Source organism: Nothobranchius furzeri, chromosome 3 (genome assembly GCF_043380555.1).
Source record: "Nothobranchius furzeri strain GRZ-AD chromosome 3, NfurGRZ-RIMD1, whole genome shotgun sequence".
Lineage (NCBI taxonomy): Eukaryota > Metazoa > Chordata > Actinopteri > Cyprinodontiformes > Nothobranchiidae > Nothobranchius > Nothobranchius furzeri.
Window position 1 is genome coordinate 81,612,866 of NC_091743.1, and position 17,645 is coordinate 81,630,510.

The following is a 17,645-nucleotide window of genomic DNA, read 5'->3' on the forward strand; positions in this document are numbered from 1 at the left end:
TCTATTACGTATTGATCTCATGAAAATGATTTAAAACGTGAATTATGTTTACTAAACTATGGTTCGAGGGTTGGTATGTGAGTGTCAGAGCTTCAGAACATGGCAACACTTTTTTCCTTCGAATCATCGGTTTTTTGTGTTTTTTTGTTTTTGTTTTTTTTTACCAAATGTAAACCTGATTTTTAGAAAAAATAAAAAAACTTAACATTTTAAATAAATAATTATGAAGAACGAATATTAATATATTCGATTATATTTGATATTATATTTTCAGTGACAAAAAATAATGTGTGGGTCGTTTAGATTTAGTCCGACACTGGCCTCCAGCGGACAAATGACAAATTAACTCAGAAACAGTCAGAAATCTGAAGATGTATTATCACCTATCCTACTAAATAGAGAAGGAAATCTATGTTAACTTTAAAATGTACTTAATTATGTCTAATCATTAGTCAACAATGTAGAGAAAGGATGGGACAGAACAAGATTAGGCTTCTACCTGTACTCATTTTCATGCTGGTCTGTTTCTGTCAGTTCTGTCTTCTTGGGATCCAGCGATTATCTATCTATCTATATCTATATCTATCCATCTATCCATCTATCCATCTATCCATCTATCCATCTATCCATCCATCTATCTATCTTACACTAAAACGTAAGCAACAGTTGAAACTGCAAATAAATTGACAGAACTACAAAAACAAACCAAGAAATGTAAAAGAAGGTTTGGCTAGGCTGCAAAGCATTAAAGGTAAATACCAAATAAATATAAAACAAAGCAAACGTGTTAATAAAGACCACCTGAAGGAGCCTTATATAAATATTGTGGGTACCAGACAGCAACTCGCTGAACAGACACAGTTTACATCCTGCTGTGGGAGAGCAAACAGCTCAACTAGAAGGGATTTGAGACATCGTGACGTTTTCATGTAATAGGATTGGATCTTTCTACACAAATGTCCTCAAATGATACAGCTGTAATTTCTATAAGTTCCTTTATTTATCAGGCTTTTATTTCTAGTTTCCTCTCTGTCATAACAATGTATTTTTACATCTAAAACATGTTTGTTGACATGTTTGTTTACATGTTTGTTGACAACAATAGTTTTTTTTGCTGGATTTGGAGCATGCACAATGCAGTAAATCAGTTTTTGTCCTACCTGTGTCTCAATGCTGTGGAAACACCATGAATTTATTGCACAAAATGGGTAGAAATGAGCAGGTTTATGCTAGTTCTGGCTGAAGTTGCAAACAGCTGCAGGTTGACCATGACTAACCAGTGGGGGTTATACTGGTGTGAGCTTCGGAGAACAGTTCCCTGAACAGTGGCGTGTCCAGATCTTTTAAAATGGGGTGGCCCGGGTGAGGCACAACTTTGTGCATGAGTGGCACCAATGGTTTTGCTTTTTTTGTTTTATCCCCAAGCCTTTTGTGGACAATGAACATTCACTGAACATTCTGAATTCTGCTGAACATTCACTACCACAAACTCCTTCAAGCCCAACCATCTCAGGCCCTATGCTTCATTTCACTCTTTTTCCCCTGTCACTGAGAACTGTGTGTCCAAGCTTCTCACATGCAGCTGCCCTACTACATGCCCACTTGACCCCATTCCGACTAAGCTGCTCCAAGCTATTGCTTCTACAGTAGCCGCAGAAGTCACACATATGATCAACGCATCACTGACATCCGGTACATTTCCCACCCCTCTCAAGCATGCTCAGGTTAAACCGCTGCTGAAAAAAAAACCATCACTTCCTCCAAATCATGTGGAGAACTACCGACCTATCTTTCTCCTCCATTTTCTGTCCAAAATCATTGAAAGGGTGGCTTTCAAGCAGATCACAGAATACCTCTCACAAAACTGTCTGCTTGACCCTTAACAATCTGGGTTCAAAAAGGGCCACTCCACTGAAACTGCTCTGTTAGCAGTGACTGAATCCTTAAAAGAAGCTAGAGCGACAGGCAAATCCTCAGTGCTAATCCTGCTCGACTTATCGGCAACATTTGACACTGTCAACCTTGGCTTCCTTTTGTCCACACTCTCTACCATGGGCCTCACAGAGAAAGCACACGCCTTGTTTGAATTGTACCTCATAGGACGATCATTCAGTGTATCTTGGCTTGGACAATCCTCTACCGTGCACCATCTTGCCACAGGAGTTCCCCAGGGCTCAGTACTAGGACCTCTTCTCTTTGCCATATACACCACCTCACTGGGTGAGATCATTCGATCACATGGCTTCTCCTACCACTGCTATGCAGACGACACCCAGCTCTATCTGTCATTTCCACTGGACGACCACACTGTCTCTGCACGAATATCAAACTGTCTCTCTGACATATCAAAATGGATGAAATCCCACCATCTCCAACTCAACCTCTCTAAAACTGATCTACTTGTCATCCCAGCAAAACCATCCATACAGCACAATATATCAATCCAAAATGACTTCCTATCTCTGGTTCCTTCAAAGGCAGTTCGAAATCTGGCTGTTGTGATTGATGAAAACCTGACCTTTAAAGATCATGTTGCCTCTGTTGCTCGTTCATGCCGCTTAGCGCTGTATAACATACGAAAGATCAGACCATACCTAACACAACATGCCACCCAGCTCCTGGTGCAATCTACTGTCATCTCCCGCCTCGATTACTGCAATGCCCTTCTAACTGGTCTTCCAGCCTGTACTGTGAGACCTCTTCAAATGGTCCAGAACGCAGCGGCGCGTCTGGTCTTCAATCAGCCAAAAAGAGCACACGTCACCCCTCTGTTCATTGAGCTCCACTGGCTATCGCTAGCAGCATGCATCAAATTCAAATTGCTAACACTAGCATACAAAGTCCGAGATGGTACGGCTCCCATCTACCTGAATCCTCTTGCAAAGGCTTACGTCTCGGCCCGGCCGCTCCGGTCATCACAGGATCGTCGGCTAGCAGTGCTCAGGACAATCCAGACTTTTCTCATGCATTGTTCCACAAATGTGGAATGACCTTCCAAGCACTACCAGAACTGCAGCTTCCTTTTCAATTTTCAAGAAACTCCTGAAGACCCTGCTCTTCAGAGAGCATCTTCTTAACTAGCACCCTCCCTGCACCCGTCCCCCCTCTCTACTGTCCACTCCTTGTTCCCTACTCACCATGACTGATGTCAACGTTGTTGTTGTTATTGTTAGCCTCAAGGGCAATATGCCGATTATCACTTGTAAGTCGCTTTGGACAAAAGCGTCTGCTAAATACATAAACGTAAACATAAACATAAACAATGAAAAGCCTGTTTAAAGGTAAATTAGTGTGTTGGCACCTGGGGTGGCCAATTAGATTCCAAGGGTGGCATGTGCTACCCCAGGCCACTCCCTGGACATGCCCCTGTCCCTGAAGGCTTCAGTTACTGGGAGGATAATGAGTGAGTGGATGTGGTTGTTCTCTATAATCAGACAGAAGTGGTGGGCTCCTCTGAGCAGCTGGCAGCAGTCTGAAAATAAAACCTAATGAATGTCTACGGGAAACGACAACAGAGAGCTCTCAGGAAGTTGTTTCCTCAGATCTGGATGTTGTTAGCCTGGAAAGCCAGACTTTATATGTGAATATATGTAAGACCAAATTCTTGCAAGAATTTGGTCTAGTTCACTAGGCTAGGATGCTGTTACATCGTTGTGATTTTACACTTTATTGTTTAGACGTCCATCCACTGCTCAGATGCCTCTATATTTTGACACAGTTTAAAAGAACAAATACCCGAAAAAACTCTACAAGACATAAAAGTCTAGGATGTTTCCCCTTGATTCCTACCAAGCCCGTGTTGTGAACGGAGTACTCTGGACAGATCAGGTGCACAAGATGTGAATTACTGTAATGAGCTTTTCAGTTTGGGTTGTTATTTTTTTTCTGCATTCACTCTAATGAGGGTTATTTTTTGGTAAAAATACTAATAATTAATATTTAATGGTAACCAAATGCCCAGGCGTGGATGATGTCTCTACAATTAATCAATGTAGCATCTAAATGTGTTCTGTAGTGAATTAATCTTTACTTGCTGTGTTTATGTGCTTATGACATTCTCAGTATTACTAATTTGAGGTGACAGTTTTATTTTGACAGAAAATTTGGGGTTTTGTGAATTTGGTCATGGTTTTTGGATTTGTGTTGAAGGTTTTGAGAACATTGGTAGAGGTTTCAAGAAACTTGTTTGAGCATTTTTGAAAAACTGTAGTTAAATTTTGATGGGAGCTCTAGCTAGGGATTGACCAATATTGTTGTTTCTAATGGTGATATTGATATGTACTACCAATTTTCATGACCGATATCTGGACATTTTCCACCTTATTTTCATGCTATAATGTCACTAATAACATTGGTTGATGCACACAATTTCTGAAGCTGAATCAGTTTTTGAGCTCTGAGTTTAACTAAATCTTAACTTTGTGCACGTCTCAGTGGTAAAGTCAGACACCTAAATGAAGTCCGTTTAGAGTATTTATTAAGCAGTTGTTATTAGTGAACATAAAAATAATTTAATTAAACTCTGCAACAGTACCGGGCTGCTGCAGGAGGTGCCTGACTTTAAATCAGCTTTACTAAGCACAAATATCGGCCGATGCATAAAAAACGTAAATATCAGCTGACAGATGCATACCTACCTCTAGCTCCAGAAGCACTGGTTTAATATTTGTTGTTTTTATTGTTCAGCAATTTTGTCGCCACTATAACGTGTTCTATAAATAAAAATGGATTGGAATGCAGGTCCACACCATGATAGTGCCTCCACTGTGTTTTACAGATGAATGCATTGTAAGCCAGTAATACTCGTACAGCAAAAGTACTATTTTTATTTGTTTTTGCTTGTTTGTTTTATTAATAATGGTGGTTTAAGTTTACTTTTAATTTGAAATGGTAATTTACAGAGTTTGATGACTTATTAAAAACTATGGGTAAAGATGCCGGAAGCTCGTTTTGGTGCCATCCCGCCCTCGGAAGGTCAGAGTCCGGTTCCTGCTGCTGTGATCCAGGCCAGCAGGTCTTGAAGCTAGAGCCCAGAGCATTATGGGATGTTGGCTGATGGTGAAACCAACATGGCTGTGAATCTCAGGCAGAGGAGAGAACCTGCAGCAGGAACAAGACCGTGAATGAAGTCCAGCATATAGACGGAGCTCCCAGCGTCTACCAAGCTGTCTCGAACCGTCGCGCTGCTGAACGTTGACGCTGCCTGACGAGGGCTGAAACATTCACCAACAGCAGCAGATAACAAACCACTGCGGATAAAGTCTCGTATGAATTCCGACGAGAAGGAGGACTGTGAGTGTGCGACACCACAGGCCGAGACGAGCCCCGCCAGAGGACCAGATAGGTGGGGACACCGACAGGAAACAGCCGGGGATGCCGGGAGGGAAGCTAGCCAGCTAGCTAGCTGTTGCTGCTACTAGCTTGTGTGAACATCGCTGTTTTTAGGCTAAGTTGCGAGTTAGCATTAGCTGGTTAGTAAGATAACGAACGCGCTGCTCCGTGTGTGCCTGTTAAACAGAAAGCTAACCAGTGTTTGTTACACTAGCTTGTTGGGTCAAAACGTCCGTGACATTTCCGTGCCTGGCTAACCGAGGCTACCTTCAATGAATGGGTAGCAAATTATTTTAAAACACCAGGTCACTAAACCTGCCTCCGCTTCCAGCTGGAAGATGCTGTAAACATGCTGTGAACACCGTAGAGCTGCTTCCAGTCTGCTTTATACAACCCTATATTCGTTGTTGTTGCGGGTTTATTCCATCTAATGAAGCTAGGGTGCAGAAACGGACTACTGCTGTGGCTCTTCTCACCCTTGTTCTGTTCTGCTGTTTTAGAGAATACGAGGACCCTGACGCAGAAAACCCAGAAGCAAGCCGAATGTAAGTCAAGCATCAGTTTTCATCTTTATTTATGCTACTCAGCACAAACGTGTGGGACCTCAACTCAGACCACAGCCTCCGTCTGCACCCTCCCATCCTACTGGGAATATTCCAGCAGGTGCTGGTGCAGTGCTGCTGGTCTCATTCATGTTATAAGAAGATGTCTCAACTATGTCTCTTTTTGCCTTGTTTATTCTCATTTTATTCACGATTTGGTTGCTAACCTCTCCCCAAAAGCCAGCTCATGTTTCTCATGCTTTATGGCTCGAAGCCAAACTAAGAGGGATTCCAGACATGCAGGGTATCTACCGGATTATTTCGAGAGAAGATAAAAAAACCTTTTAAACTTACTCTGCTACACAAAATGCGTGACTTAAGACGCACTTGAGAAAAGAGACGTGAGCGTTTCAGGATGTTTCTGTATCTTCCTCGGAGTTAGTTGCCAACAGCTGCAGCCAAGTCAGATACCGGCTTTAGGTAACACTTGGTGTGTTTACGTGGACTTGTGAGCCAAGCTACGTTAATAGTTCAGGTAAAACTGGGTGTCTTTGTTCTACTTTACATGTCTGTTAGAAAACCGAATTATTGAACAAAGTTCATTCCCCTCCACTACAGTAGGTGGCGACGTGTGCCGTTTCATGTTGTATTCTGCCGGTTAGCCTATAGCAATACAAATGGCTGACAAACGCTGGCGGGAGTGAAGCAGACGAAGTAAGAACAGGATATGCACAGTGGCCGAAGCAGCAGACAACAACAACACGTAGCACAGCTTATTTAGTACCTACTGGACTGTTTGATGGAGTTGCACGTTTTTAAATCAGATTTTTGTAATGCTGGTGTGCACAGTCTTTGTTTAGGTCAGTAAATAAGTGATAGTTAAAGGCCTGTCATATCACCCGCCACCTGACATCGATCAATGAGCTGCAGTAGCCAACTTGAATCTGATTTTATCCAGAAGACCGGTTGTAGAAAAACACCCAGCGATGACCTCAGTTTCATTGAAATCCATAAATTTCGTTTAGCCAACGAACACGCCAATCCGTGGCTCGTCATTTCCTGACACAGCTGATCTTACCAATGTCTTTAAGGTTTTACTAACCAGTTTACTTCTGGAACTGTAGATACTCTCTGATGCTCGGGTGACGTGTGAATGTCTGCTGAAAGGTGAAGTTTTACACAGAAACACAAAAAAAGAAAAAAAAAACCTCAAAAATAGTGAAAATTCACCTTGGAAAGTCTTGAACCTGATTTGCCCGCCAGCCCTGCGTTGCATCGACGTAGCGTTATAAAGTGGCGTATGTTCTCTGAACACAGGAAGCGTGCAGCTGCCAAACATCTAATAGAGCGCTACTACCACCAGTTAACGGAGGGCTGTGGGAATGAGTCCTGCTCCAACTCATGGTGTGCCTCGTCAGTGGGATTCAGCCGCATGGACAACAACGCGGCGGCGGTTAAAGCTCTAGAGCTCTATAAGGTCAACGCCAAACTATGTGACCCACATCCTTCAAAAAAAGGCACCGCGTCCGCCTACCTGGAGAGCAGCAACAGCAAGATGAACCACAAAGACGTCCACACTGTTAGAGATAACTTTAAAGGTGAGTTCACTCAAAGGTCAACGGTTTCTTAGTTTTTCCTGTTTTCACCGCGAGATGTTTGTTTTTCTGTAGAAGTAAACTACCTGACAGAGGAGAAGGTGTATGAGATCTTGGACATCTGTGGAGAGAAGGACGATTACTCCCCTCTGATCCGGGTAATAGGTCGGGTTTTCTCCAGCGCCGAGGGTCTGGTGCAGAGCTTTCGGAGGTCCAAACCTCACACCAAGGAGGAGCTGAAGTCTCTCCAAGGGAAGGACGAGGACAAAGATGAGGATGAGAAGGAGACGGCGGCGTGCTCTGTGACAGCCATGGACGAGGACTCCCCCACTTCTTCGTCGTCGAGGCTCGGGGAGGGATCCTCGGGTGAGAACGATGTGCAGAAGCTGGCCCCAGACGAAGTTTCTGTGGACATCGAAGCTGTGCGGCGGGTCTACGAGCGCCTGCTGTCTAACGAGAAGATCGAGGCAGCCTTCTTGAATGCACTCGTCTATCTCTCACCTAACGTAGAGTGCGACCTGACGTACCACAACGTGTACTCAAGAGACCCCAACTACCTGAACCTCTTTGTTATAGTGATGGAGAACAACAACCTCCACAGCCCCGAGTACCTGGAGATCGCTCTGCCTCAGTTCTGCAAGGCCATGAGCAAGCTCCCGTTGGCGGCTCAGGCCAAGCTGGCACGCCTGTGGTCTCACTACAGCGCCGAGCAGATCCGACGCATGATGGAGACCTTCCAGCAGCTCATCACGTTCAAGGTGATCAGTAACGAGTTCAACAGCAGGAACCTGGTCAACGACGACGACGCCGTCGTGGCGGCCACCAAGTGCTTGAAGATAGTTTACTATGCAAATGTTCTAGGAGGCGACCTGGACACCAAGAACAACGAAGAGGACGATGACGAGCCGATTCCAGAGTCCAGTGAGCTCACTCTCCAGGAACTGCTGGGTGAGGAGCGCCGGAACAAAAAAGGGCCCCGAGTGGACCCGCTGGAGACGGAGCTGGGAGTCCGCACCAACGACTGCCGACGGCCGCTCATTCCCTTTGAGGAGTTCATCAACGAGCCCCTGAACGAGGTGCTGGAAATGGACAAGGACTACACGTTCTTCAAGGTGGAGACAGAAAACAAGTTCTCCTTCATGACCTGCCCCTTCATCCTAAACGCCGTCACCAAGAACCTGGGGCTGTACTACGACAACCGCATCCGGATGTACAGCGAACGGCGCATCACAGTGCTCTACAGCCTGGTCCAGGGTCAGCAGCTCAACCCATACCTGAGGCTGAAGGTCCGGAGAGACCACATCATCGACGACGCTCTGGTCAGGGTACGTAGGACATGTTCACAGCCTCGTGGTCCTGTTTGGTTCTTCAGGTTTCTGAGCTGGTCTGACTTCTTTTGTTCTTGCAGCTGGAGATGATCGCCATGGAGAACCCTGCAGACCTGAAGAAGCAGCTGTACGTGGAGTTTGAAGGAGAGCAAGGCGTGGATGAAGGTGGTGTTTCCAAAGAGTTTTTTCAGCTGGTGGTGGAGGAGATCTTCAACCCTGACATTGGTAAGGACACACACCTGTTCTTAGCTGAAGCTCATCAGGCTGGGAAAAGATCTCAGTGGGAGGGGCTAGTGGGCTTGTCCCACTGCATTGTGGGACCTGTAGTTTATGTGTGTGTGAAGAACATCACAGGTCCTGCTGAGATGAGGGTATTTTAAAGCACTTTTCTCAGACTTACAAAGGTGCAGGTCATTTATCAGCAACGACCCTGACTGTTCTAGAACAGCACTCGTCACACATCTGGTCATCAGAAGTGGGCTTCAGGTAGAGAAACACCTGCTGTAGCCCTCCCTCTGATCGCCATGCCTGCATCTCTCAGGTATGTTCACGTACGACGAGCGGACGCGACTGTTTTGGTTCAACTCGTCGTCGTTCGAGAACGAAGGCCAGTACACTCTGATCGGCATCGTTCTGGGCCTGGCCATCTACAACAACTGCATCCTGGACGTGCACTTCCCCATGGTGGTCTACAGGAAGCTGATGGGCAAGAAAGGAACGTTCAGGGATCTGGCCGACGCTAACCCCGTAGGTATCGCCACGGCTGATGTTCTTGGAGCAGCAGGATGTAGTCTAATCCTCGGTTGTGTCTGAAGGTTTTGTGCCAGAGTCTGAAGGAGCTGCTGGAGTATGAGGGCAGCGTGGAGGATGACATGATGATCACCTTTCAGATATCCCAGACAGACCTGTTTGGAAATCCCCTGAGTTACGATTTAAGGGAAAACGGGGACAAGATTCCCGTCACGAATGAGAACAGAAAGGTAAGGCTGTGGCCCAGCTGGTTCCACTCTTCATAGGTCTGTAGCAGAACTCCGCTGTCCCTCTCCATCTGAGAGCCTGCAACTGTCCTCAGTTTTAAATATTTATAATGTTACCATCCGAGGCTGGTGAGGAAAAACGCCTATTATTAGAGCTGGACAGCATTAGGCCCTGCTATGATGATGATGATGATGGAGGAAAATGAGCTCAGCGTGTTCACCTAGCCTTTCCACTGGATGCGTTAGCAGCGCGTGAAGTAATAGTGTTTTAGCCACTTGTTCCCTTCCCACCGAGAGTGTTTCAACTGTAAAATGGCAGCAAAAGCGTCACAGCTGGTCCCGTGAGGTCACAGAATCATTGGATAACTGCAACACCACGCCTGATCTCAGCAGTTCGTGTGATAACAAGCAAAGGGAAAGATTGCAGCATGTATCCCTAAAGGTCTGGTTTATTCTCTGTTCTGTTTTCCTACGCTACAGAGGTTTCACAGGAAATTGCGTACTTTTGTTACTAGTTAAGCAGCTAGAAATCTGCATGTGAGTTTTATTTTGAAAGTTTCTGAATGTCTTACACTGTTTTCATGTCTGGCTCGATCAGAAATGAGGAGCCTGACACATTCCTGAAGCATAAACCATAAAAAATAAGCTTGAAGCATTATCAACGGGTACCGATGCAACAATGCAAACGCAACCATCCACTAAACAACGGCAAATTTCTGTGTACTACATTACACAGACGTTACGTGATGCTTACACCGGTGAAAGGACCCGGTGTCGAGTACCATGACACTCAGTGATCCACGATCACACAATTACCATTAAACAGTTTGCAAAAGCAAGCCATGAGTGGTTGGATTGTGTGATAAAAGCCTCACTGCGTCACACTTGTGAGGATAGAGGCTGGCACACCTGATCTTTGGGTTAATGGGTTGCAGCCTTTTGCTCAGCACAGAGAAACCCCTCACCCGTTAGATCAGGTAAGATGTTGGTCAAACGTTAACATGTCAGGGTCGGTGCTGGACAGGTTTAAAGCTAATATGAAGATGCTAACGGAGGTTACGATCAAAACTTTGAGATTAATCTGAAGAAAATTTCAACGGCTTTCCGCAGACCTGTTGTGGACCAGCTGTTTTATTGGAGGACATTAATTGGACCCATGAGGGTACAAAGACATTTGTGGTAGAGATGATTCTGTTCTGCTAATAATGAGGCTCGAAACAGTGAGTTGGGAACCATTTAGATTTCCGAGTCCTTTACAAAAGCGTGTGTTTTGTTGTTCGTGCTACATGAACTGATTTAACCCAGAAGAACGTGATGGACCGCCAAAGAGTTCTCTGTGATCAGATGCAGCAGAACTCGATACGTCAATATCGCAGGGTTAGAAATAAATCACAGAACAGGTTTTTTTTTGCCTTCGTGTTGCCCTAATATTCAGATAGACTTTGATTTGGTGTGTGTGTGTGTGCGCGCGCGTGTGTGTGTTCACAGGAGTTTGTTGCACAGTATTCAGAGTATGTTTTAAACAAAAGTGCGGAGAAACAGTTCAAAGCGTTCAGGAGAGGCTTCCACATGGTCACCAACGAGTCGCCGCTCAAGTACCTGTTCAGACCCGAGGAGATCGAGCTGCTGATCTGTGGGAGCAGGGTGAGACCCGGACCTCTCAGGTCACCACTTGTCCTTGTTGACTTGTGGACTCTAAAGTCCAGATCTGGCTCTCTTCCAGAACCTGGACTTTTATGCACTTGAGGAGACGACGGAGTACGACGGCGGTTATAACAAAGATTCTAGAATCATCAAGTAAGAATGGGAATGTTCCTGAACAGCTGGCACATGTATGTAGGGAGTGGGCTTGTGACGATTAACCTTTGACCCCACAGGGAGTTCTGGGAGACGTTGCACTCATTCAGTGAGGAGCAGAAGCGCCTCTTCCTGCAGTTCACCACCGGCACCGACAGAGCGCCTGTGGGCGGCCTCGGCAAGCTGAAGATGATCATCGCCAAGAACGGTCCTGACACAGACAGGTGAGCTGAAAACTCCACAAGTTGGATGAGAACATTTTAAAAGTACGACAGTTTTTGGTCAAGTCCAGGGGCCTCGTTTATAAAACTTTGTGTAGATTCACTACTGATGTTCTCCTTAGTAGCGATAAAATATTAATGATGATAATAATAATAATGAAGCCAGTTGTCGGGGTCTCCAAAGTGTTTTACACTACACACTGATGGTGACCACTAGGGCTGCAGCTATTGAATATTTTGGTATTCTAATGGTATGCTGCTAAAAATATGAAAATAGAATAACACATTTGTAGGGATGTAAAAAAAATATCGATATGGCAATATATCGTGATATTTTTTCCAGCAATATTGTATCGATATTCAAAAGCCGTGTATCGGAAATATCGATATGGTAATATATCGTGATATTTTTTCCTGCGATTATTACATCGATATTCAAAAGCCGTGTACCTAATTCTTGAAAGAATTTACATGCAAACATTTGTGTATTTTCATTTCATTTTGTGCAATTCAGTCGCCACCCGCTAGTTGGCAGCAGTGTGCAACGGGTTTTGTTTCCACCATTGAAATGTAAATCCCTCCATCATAGTTCAGATACCTCATGTTAAACACGTTACGTATCACTTTGGACTGTTTATTGAACATTCTTACAATAAATTCAGTAAAAAAAAAATAGCTTGTAACGTCTGACTGAATGTATTGTGATATATCGTATCATCTCCCCTGTATCGTACAGCTCAGTAATATGTATTAAATAGGTGCTGTCTAGTTCCCTCTTTCCCATCTGATGTTAACCCTTTAAGCACCAAAGTCGCAATATTGCGACAAGCGTCATTACTGACTTTAACGAGCCACAGCTACAAAAATGATCCCTCATGAAGTTACTACTTTACGCCAGAAGATAGTGGAGATGTGTAACTTCAGCCTAAGAAACACTTAGGGTGTGTTTATATTGAAAATTTCGTAGTTTTTAGAGTTTGAAAACCGCCTCCCGCCGAGATGTTCCCGGTCGGGGAGAAGACGAGCGCAGCACGAAGAGGGCGAATATTAGAGGGATAAAACTTAAAGTTGTTTGACTCTCTGAAGAAGAAATTCACTCATCCAGCCGAAAAAATTGATGCTGCTGCAGCGCGCAGCATCAGACAGCTGGTGCTGCACGAGTAAGGTGTGTGTAGCTTACACACTCCAAACATTGGGTTTGAAGTGTGTTTCACCGTTTCTGGGGCATGGTGGATGTAGAAATAATGGTAAAAACACAGTTAATGTGACAGACGTAGCGGCAATGTAAAAAAAAGCTGTAAAAATCAGCAGATGTGTTATGTATGGACGTCAAAGTGTGCCACATAATCATAAAAATATTCTTTCCCTTGGATCAAATGATTGTTATATTCAAGGGAAGGGCATTCCTGAAGCTGTACAAGCCTAAATACACCTGTCAAATATGGCTTAAAAAGTCTTTTTCTGGAGTGAGACCAAAATAAATATCAAAAACTACAATAAATAAGGTAAACAATGTAAATAAATATTCTAAAGAGCTTTATATTTGTACATATCAAATAAAAATGTCAAAATATAGTAAAAATACCAAAATAACATGTAAAAATAAGAAGGGACACCATTACTTCATCCATTTCAGCACGACTACAAGGGAGGTCCATTGCTTCCTCCCCAATGGTCTCATTCCGCCGCAATCTCCGCAATCTGGCACCCAACTACTTCTCCTCTCTTGTTGCCTCCACTCTTCCATCTCCCAGCACATTCTCTGCTTATGAAGTGAATGAAGCCACCGAGTCACTCTGCTCCACACTCTGCTCTTGTCTTAATAACTTGTGCCCTTTAGCCACTAGACCTGCTAGATCCTCTCAGTCGCACCCTTGGCTAAATGATACCCTCCGGTCTCTACGCACCAATCTTAGAGCTGCGGAACGGAAATGGCGCAAAACAAAAGATCCTGGTGATCTATTGGAATTTCAGGAATTACTGTCCTAATTCTCTGCCAGCATCACTGATGCAAAGAAAGCTTTCTACACTGACAAAATTCTCAGCTCTACTGACTCTCAGAAACATTCACAGAATTCAACATTCAAATCTCTGCTCAGCCCTCCATCTCCACCTCCTACCAACAATCTATCAGCTGACACCTTTGCCTCATTCTTCACTGACAAAGTGGCAGCTATAAGCTCCTCTTCTCTTTGCCATATACACCACCTCACTGGGTGAGATCATTCGATCACATGGCTTCTCCTACCACTGCTATGCAGACGACACCCAGCTCTATCTGTCATTTCCACTGGACGACCACACTGTCTCTGCACGAATATCAAACTGTCTCTCTGACATATCAAAATGGATGAAATCCCACCATCTCCAACTCAACCTCTCTAAAACTGAACTACTTGTCATCCCAGCAAAACCATCAATACAGCACAGTATCTCAATCCAAAATGACTTCCTATCTCTGGCTCCTTCAAAGGCAGTTCGAAATCTGGGTGTTGTGATTGATGAACACCTGACCTTTAAAGATCACCTTTCTCAGTGGCCTAGTGGTAGAGTGTCCGCCCTGAGTCTGGGAGATCAGGGGTTCGATTCCTGGTCGGGTCATACCAAAGACTTTGAAAAAATGGGACCCAATGCCTCCCTGCTTGACACTCAGCATTAAGGGGTTGGATTGGGGGGTTAAACCCCACACCACTGCTGACATCCACAAATTGTTGGTGGGGATTTTTCTTCCTCTTTTAGAGTTTAGTCATTCACAACCGTCGTGTTTTTTCTGAACCCCACTTAATCGTGAGAGTGCTACACGCTAGCTTAGCATTAGCCAGTCTGCCCGTGGTTAAACTCTGGATCTTAAACTTTGGAGCATTTCTGCCTTTGCGGTCTGTTTGCTTGGTGTTATGGTTCTGAACGACTCATTAAAGGAAGTAAAATGCTGCGATGGACTCTTTATTCACTTCACACACACACACACACACACACACACACACACACACACACACACACACACACACACACACACACACACACACACACACACACACACACACACACACACTTCACTGTCATATTGAATTGTTGGTAATTGAAAAGGTAGCTTAAGATAGTTTTAGAGCAGACTGCTTCTAATTCACCATTAGCATTGTTAGCGCATTGTTAGCCTCTAGCCTGCTTCTCCTGAAATTTGAGTAAAACAAAAAGATGCTGTGGCTTCTTAGGGGTACAAGAAATGACTTCTGGGTTGCTCCTGTTTACAGGCTACTGTCCTTTAAACAACTTTTTGCCTGTTGGTTTTGAATTACAAATGCCTGAGCTGCTGAGTTAGCTCACTGCAGATTCGGCAACCTCACAAACTCTGAGTGTAAACGGTGACTACGTCCCACTTTTCTTCTTTTCAAAAAGAGAAACATTGACAGACTCTAAGCTGTGTGAGAAGGACATCGGTTCCAGTTTCACCTTTCTTCCAACCTGACAGACATTAGACCTTTTTGGGATTATTTCTCACAAATTGCACCTTTATGTGGGATGAAACTCTTGCATGGTTACAACAAATAAAATCTGACCAGTGTGGCGTGCATTTGTATACACCCACCCATAAAAAGTTTGATTTTGGTCTGGTCCCACCAGAGTACCTTCTTCCTCATATCTGCTACATGACTAAGGTTGGGCATTGTTTGATTTTGAACGATTCCAATTCCTCAGTTTGATTCCGGTTCCTATCGATTCCCGATTCCGGTTCTTTCAAGACATGGCATGTTTTACATGAGCCAGCTAACCACAGGTCCTGCTTGATGAAATAATCTTAACTTCAACATTAATTTTAACTCTATGAACAACAACATCACCTTCATTTAGACAGAAACATGTTTTGGAGGAAAAAAGAAAGACTTGCAGCACAACCAGTGTGTTTGTTTCTGACCACAACCAAAGTCTGGAAGCAGCCTCTGGGATGAGAGGCTTAATGTCTCCAACATATCCAGAAACGTCCAGCTGTTTTCAGCTAAAACTCTCAGGAAGATCATGTCCAGGATGACTGAGAACTACACCTCCATGCAGCAGCAGCATTCAGTTAGAACAGAAAGTGAAACTTAATTGTAGCTGCTGTCAGTAACAATCTAACAGACACGAGTGTTGGTGAGCGGCTGCATCTGACTGCTGATGCTCCGTGTGTGTTTTTATTTCAGCAGTGAGACAAACTCACCTCACACCGTCCAGAGTTCTTTAAAGCTTCTGTTAAATCCACCGTGTTGACGTATTTTAACACGTTTCCTCTACGCTGCAGGAGTAAAGTTTACGTTACGGAGTAAAAGTTCGGCAGACGTGTTTGTTTATATCTGGGTGGGGGGAGGGGGGACTCGGTGCTGCACACAGACAGCTGGTGTGATCAGCTCTGAAAAGCGTTGATCACAATTTGCAGATCACGTTTATTTTTCATGATCGGCCGCGGATTCCTCTTCCAGTCGGCATTCTAGGAATCGAAATAAAAAACTTTGAACGATTCTGGGGAAAACTAACGGTTTCAACCGGTTCCAATCGATGCTCGATGCCCAACCCTAAATGACTCCTGGAAAACAAAAGCCCCTGATGACTCGTGTGTAACCTGAGTGGGAGTGAGTGGTGACCCCAGCTGTGTTGTGTGTTTTGTCTCCAGGTTACCCACGTCCCACACTTGCTTCAACGTGCTGCTGCTGCCTGAGTACAGCAGCAAGGACAAGCTGAGAGAGAGACTGCTGAAAGCCATCACCTATGCCAAAGGGTTTGGCATGCTCTGAGCCCCCCGCCCCCTCCTGCTACTAACAGACTCCTACTCAGAAAGCCCATGAAGCCCCGCCCTTGTTTTACCAGTCCAAACGGTGACTGATCACCCCCCACGCCGGGGGGTGTGTGTCCAGAAGGAAACATCAGTGAAAATGAGAGGACCCGTGGTTGTACGCCAGCGCACTATTACATCTGCTGCTGTGCCTGCATCATCCTACATCCGTCAGTGAGAGCACAGAGACCTCCTGAAGCACCCCCTCCTTTATGTTCCATGTACAGAGAGGATCATTTTCCTTATTATTTATTTGAAGGTTAAAATGGGTTCATCCATGCCTGTCTGTTGTGGTAGCTTCCCTACTCTGGGAAAGGGGGAGGGTTCCTATTAATCCATGTACATTTGGGACAGTGTCAAGTCAATAAAACCAGTTTATTGAACAAAACCTTGCTAAAGTAACCCTGATCTATCCAATCTTATGATCTAGTTTAGAGTAGCCTTTACTACAGATCCTGTACTCCCCTCTGAAGAGAGCCTTCACTCACCATTCCACCCACTCCTGTTGCTTTCTGTGTCCACAGACACAAAAATGATTAAGGTAAGCATCTGAGGGAGGACTGTCCTTTGGTCCAAAACGGCACATTATCGTAAATCTGTAGCTTATTTTTTAGTGCTTGGGCTTTTTTCGTTTGTATTCTGGGGGGACTCTGTTGGTTAGATTCGATCTTGTCAGAGCTGTGTAAAGTGCACTTAGACATTTTCAGAATGTTTGTTTCTTTGGCCACAGGTTGCCATTATTGTTTGGAGCATTTCATTTCCTTGTCTTCCTGTGTTGACAATTCCAAATAAAAACAAAACCAGTGTTTATATATGAGTGCAGCTGGAACTGCAGCAGTGGATGGTGCCTACGCACCTGCATTTATTTATAAAGCGCCATCTAGAGTCCCAGAACCCCCAAGGCACTTACAACACACACACTAGTGGTGGTGTAGCCGCAGCTGCCCAGGGGCACACATTCAGCTCCATCAGACCCTTCAACCATCACCAGCAGGTGAGGAGAGTGGAGTTTCTTTCCAACAGACCAGGGGTCTCATTTATCAAACATTG

The 17,645-nt window shown here is 44.6% G+C and overlaps 1 protein-coding gene across 1 annotated transcript; it reads left to right on the forward strand.

Moving 5' to 3' along the window:
• Positions 1 to 4,914: 4,914 nt before the first annotated feature.
• On the forward strand, positions 4,915 to 17,405 carry LOC107384545 (ubiquitin-protein ligase E3A). The gene is made up of 11 exons (XM_015957845.3): positions 4,915 to 5,344; positions 5,832 to 5,876; positions 7,191 to 7,471; positions 7,544 to 8,793; positions 8,877 to 9,021; positions 9,338 to 9,543; positions 9,612 to 9,776; positions 11,262 to 11,417; positions 11,497 to 11,570; positions 11,651 to 11,794; positions 16,437 to 17,405. The coding sequence occupies exons 1-11, from the start codon at positions 5,268 to 5,270 to the stop codon at positions 16,555 to 16,557; spliced, it is 2,664 nt and encodes an 887-aa protein (XP_015813331.3). The 5' UTR covers positions 4,915 to 5,267; the 3' UTR covers positions 16,558 to 17,405.
• Positions 17,406 to 17,645: the final 240 nt, after the last annotated feature.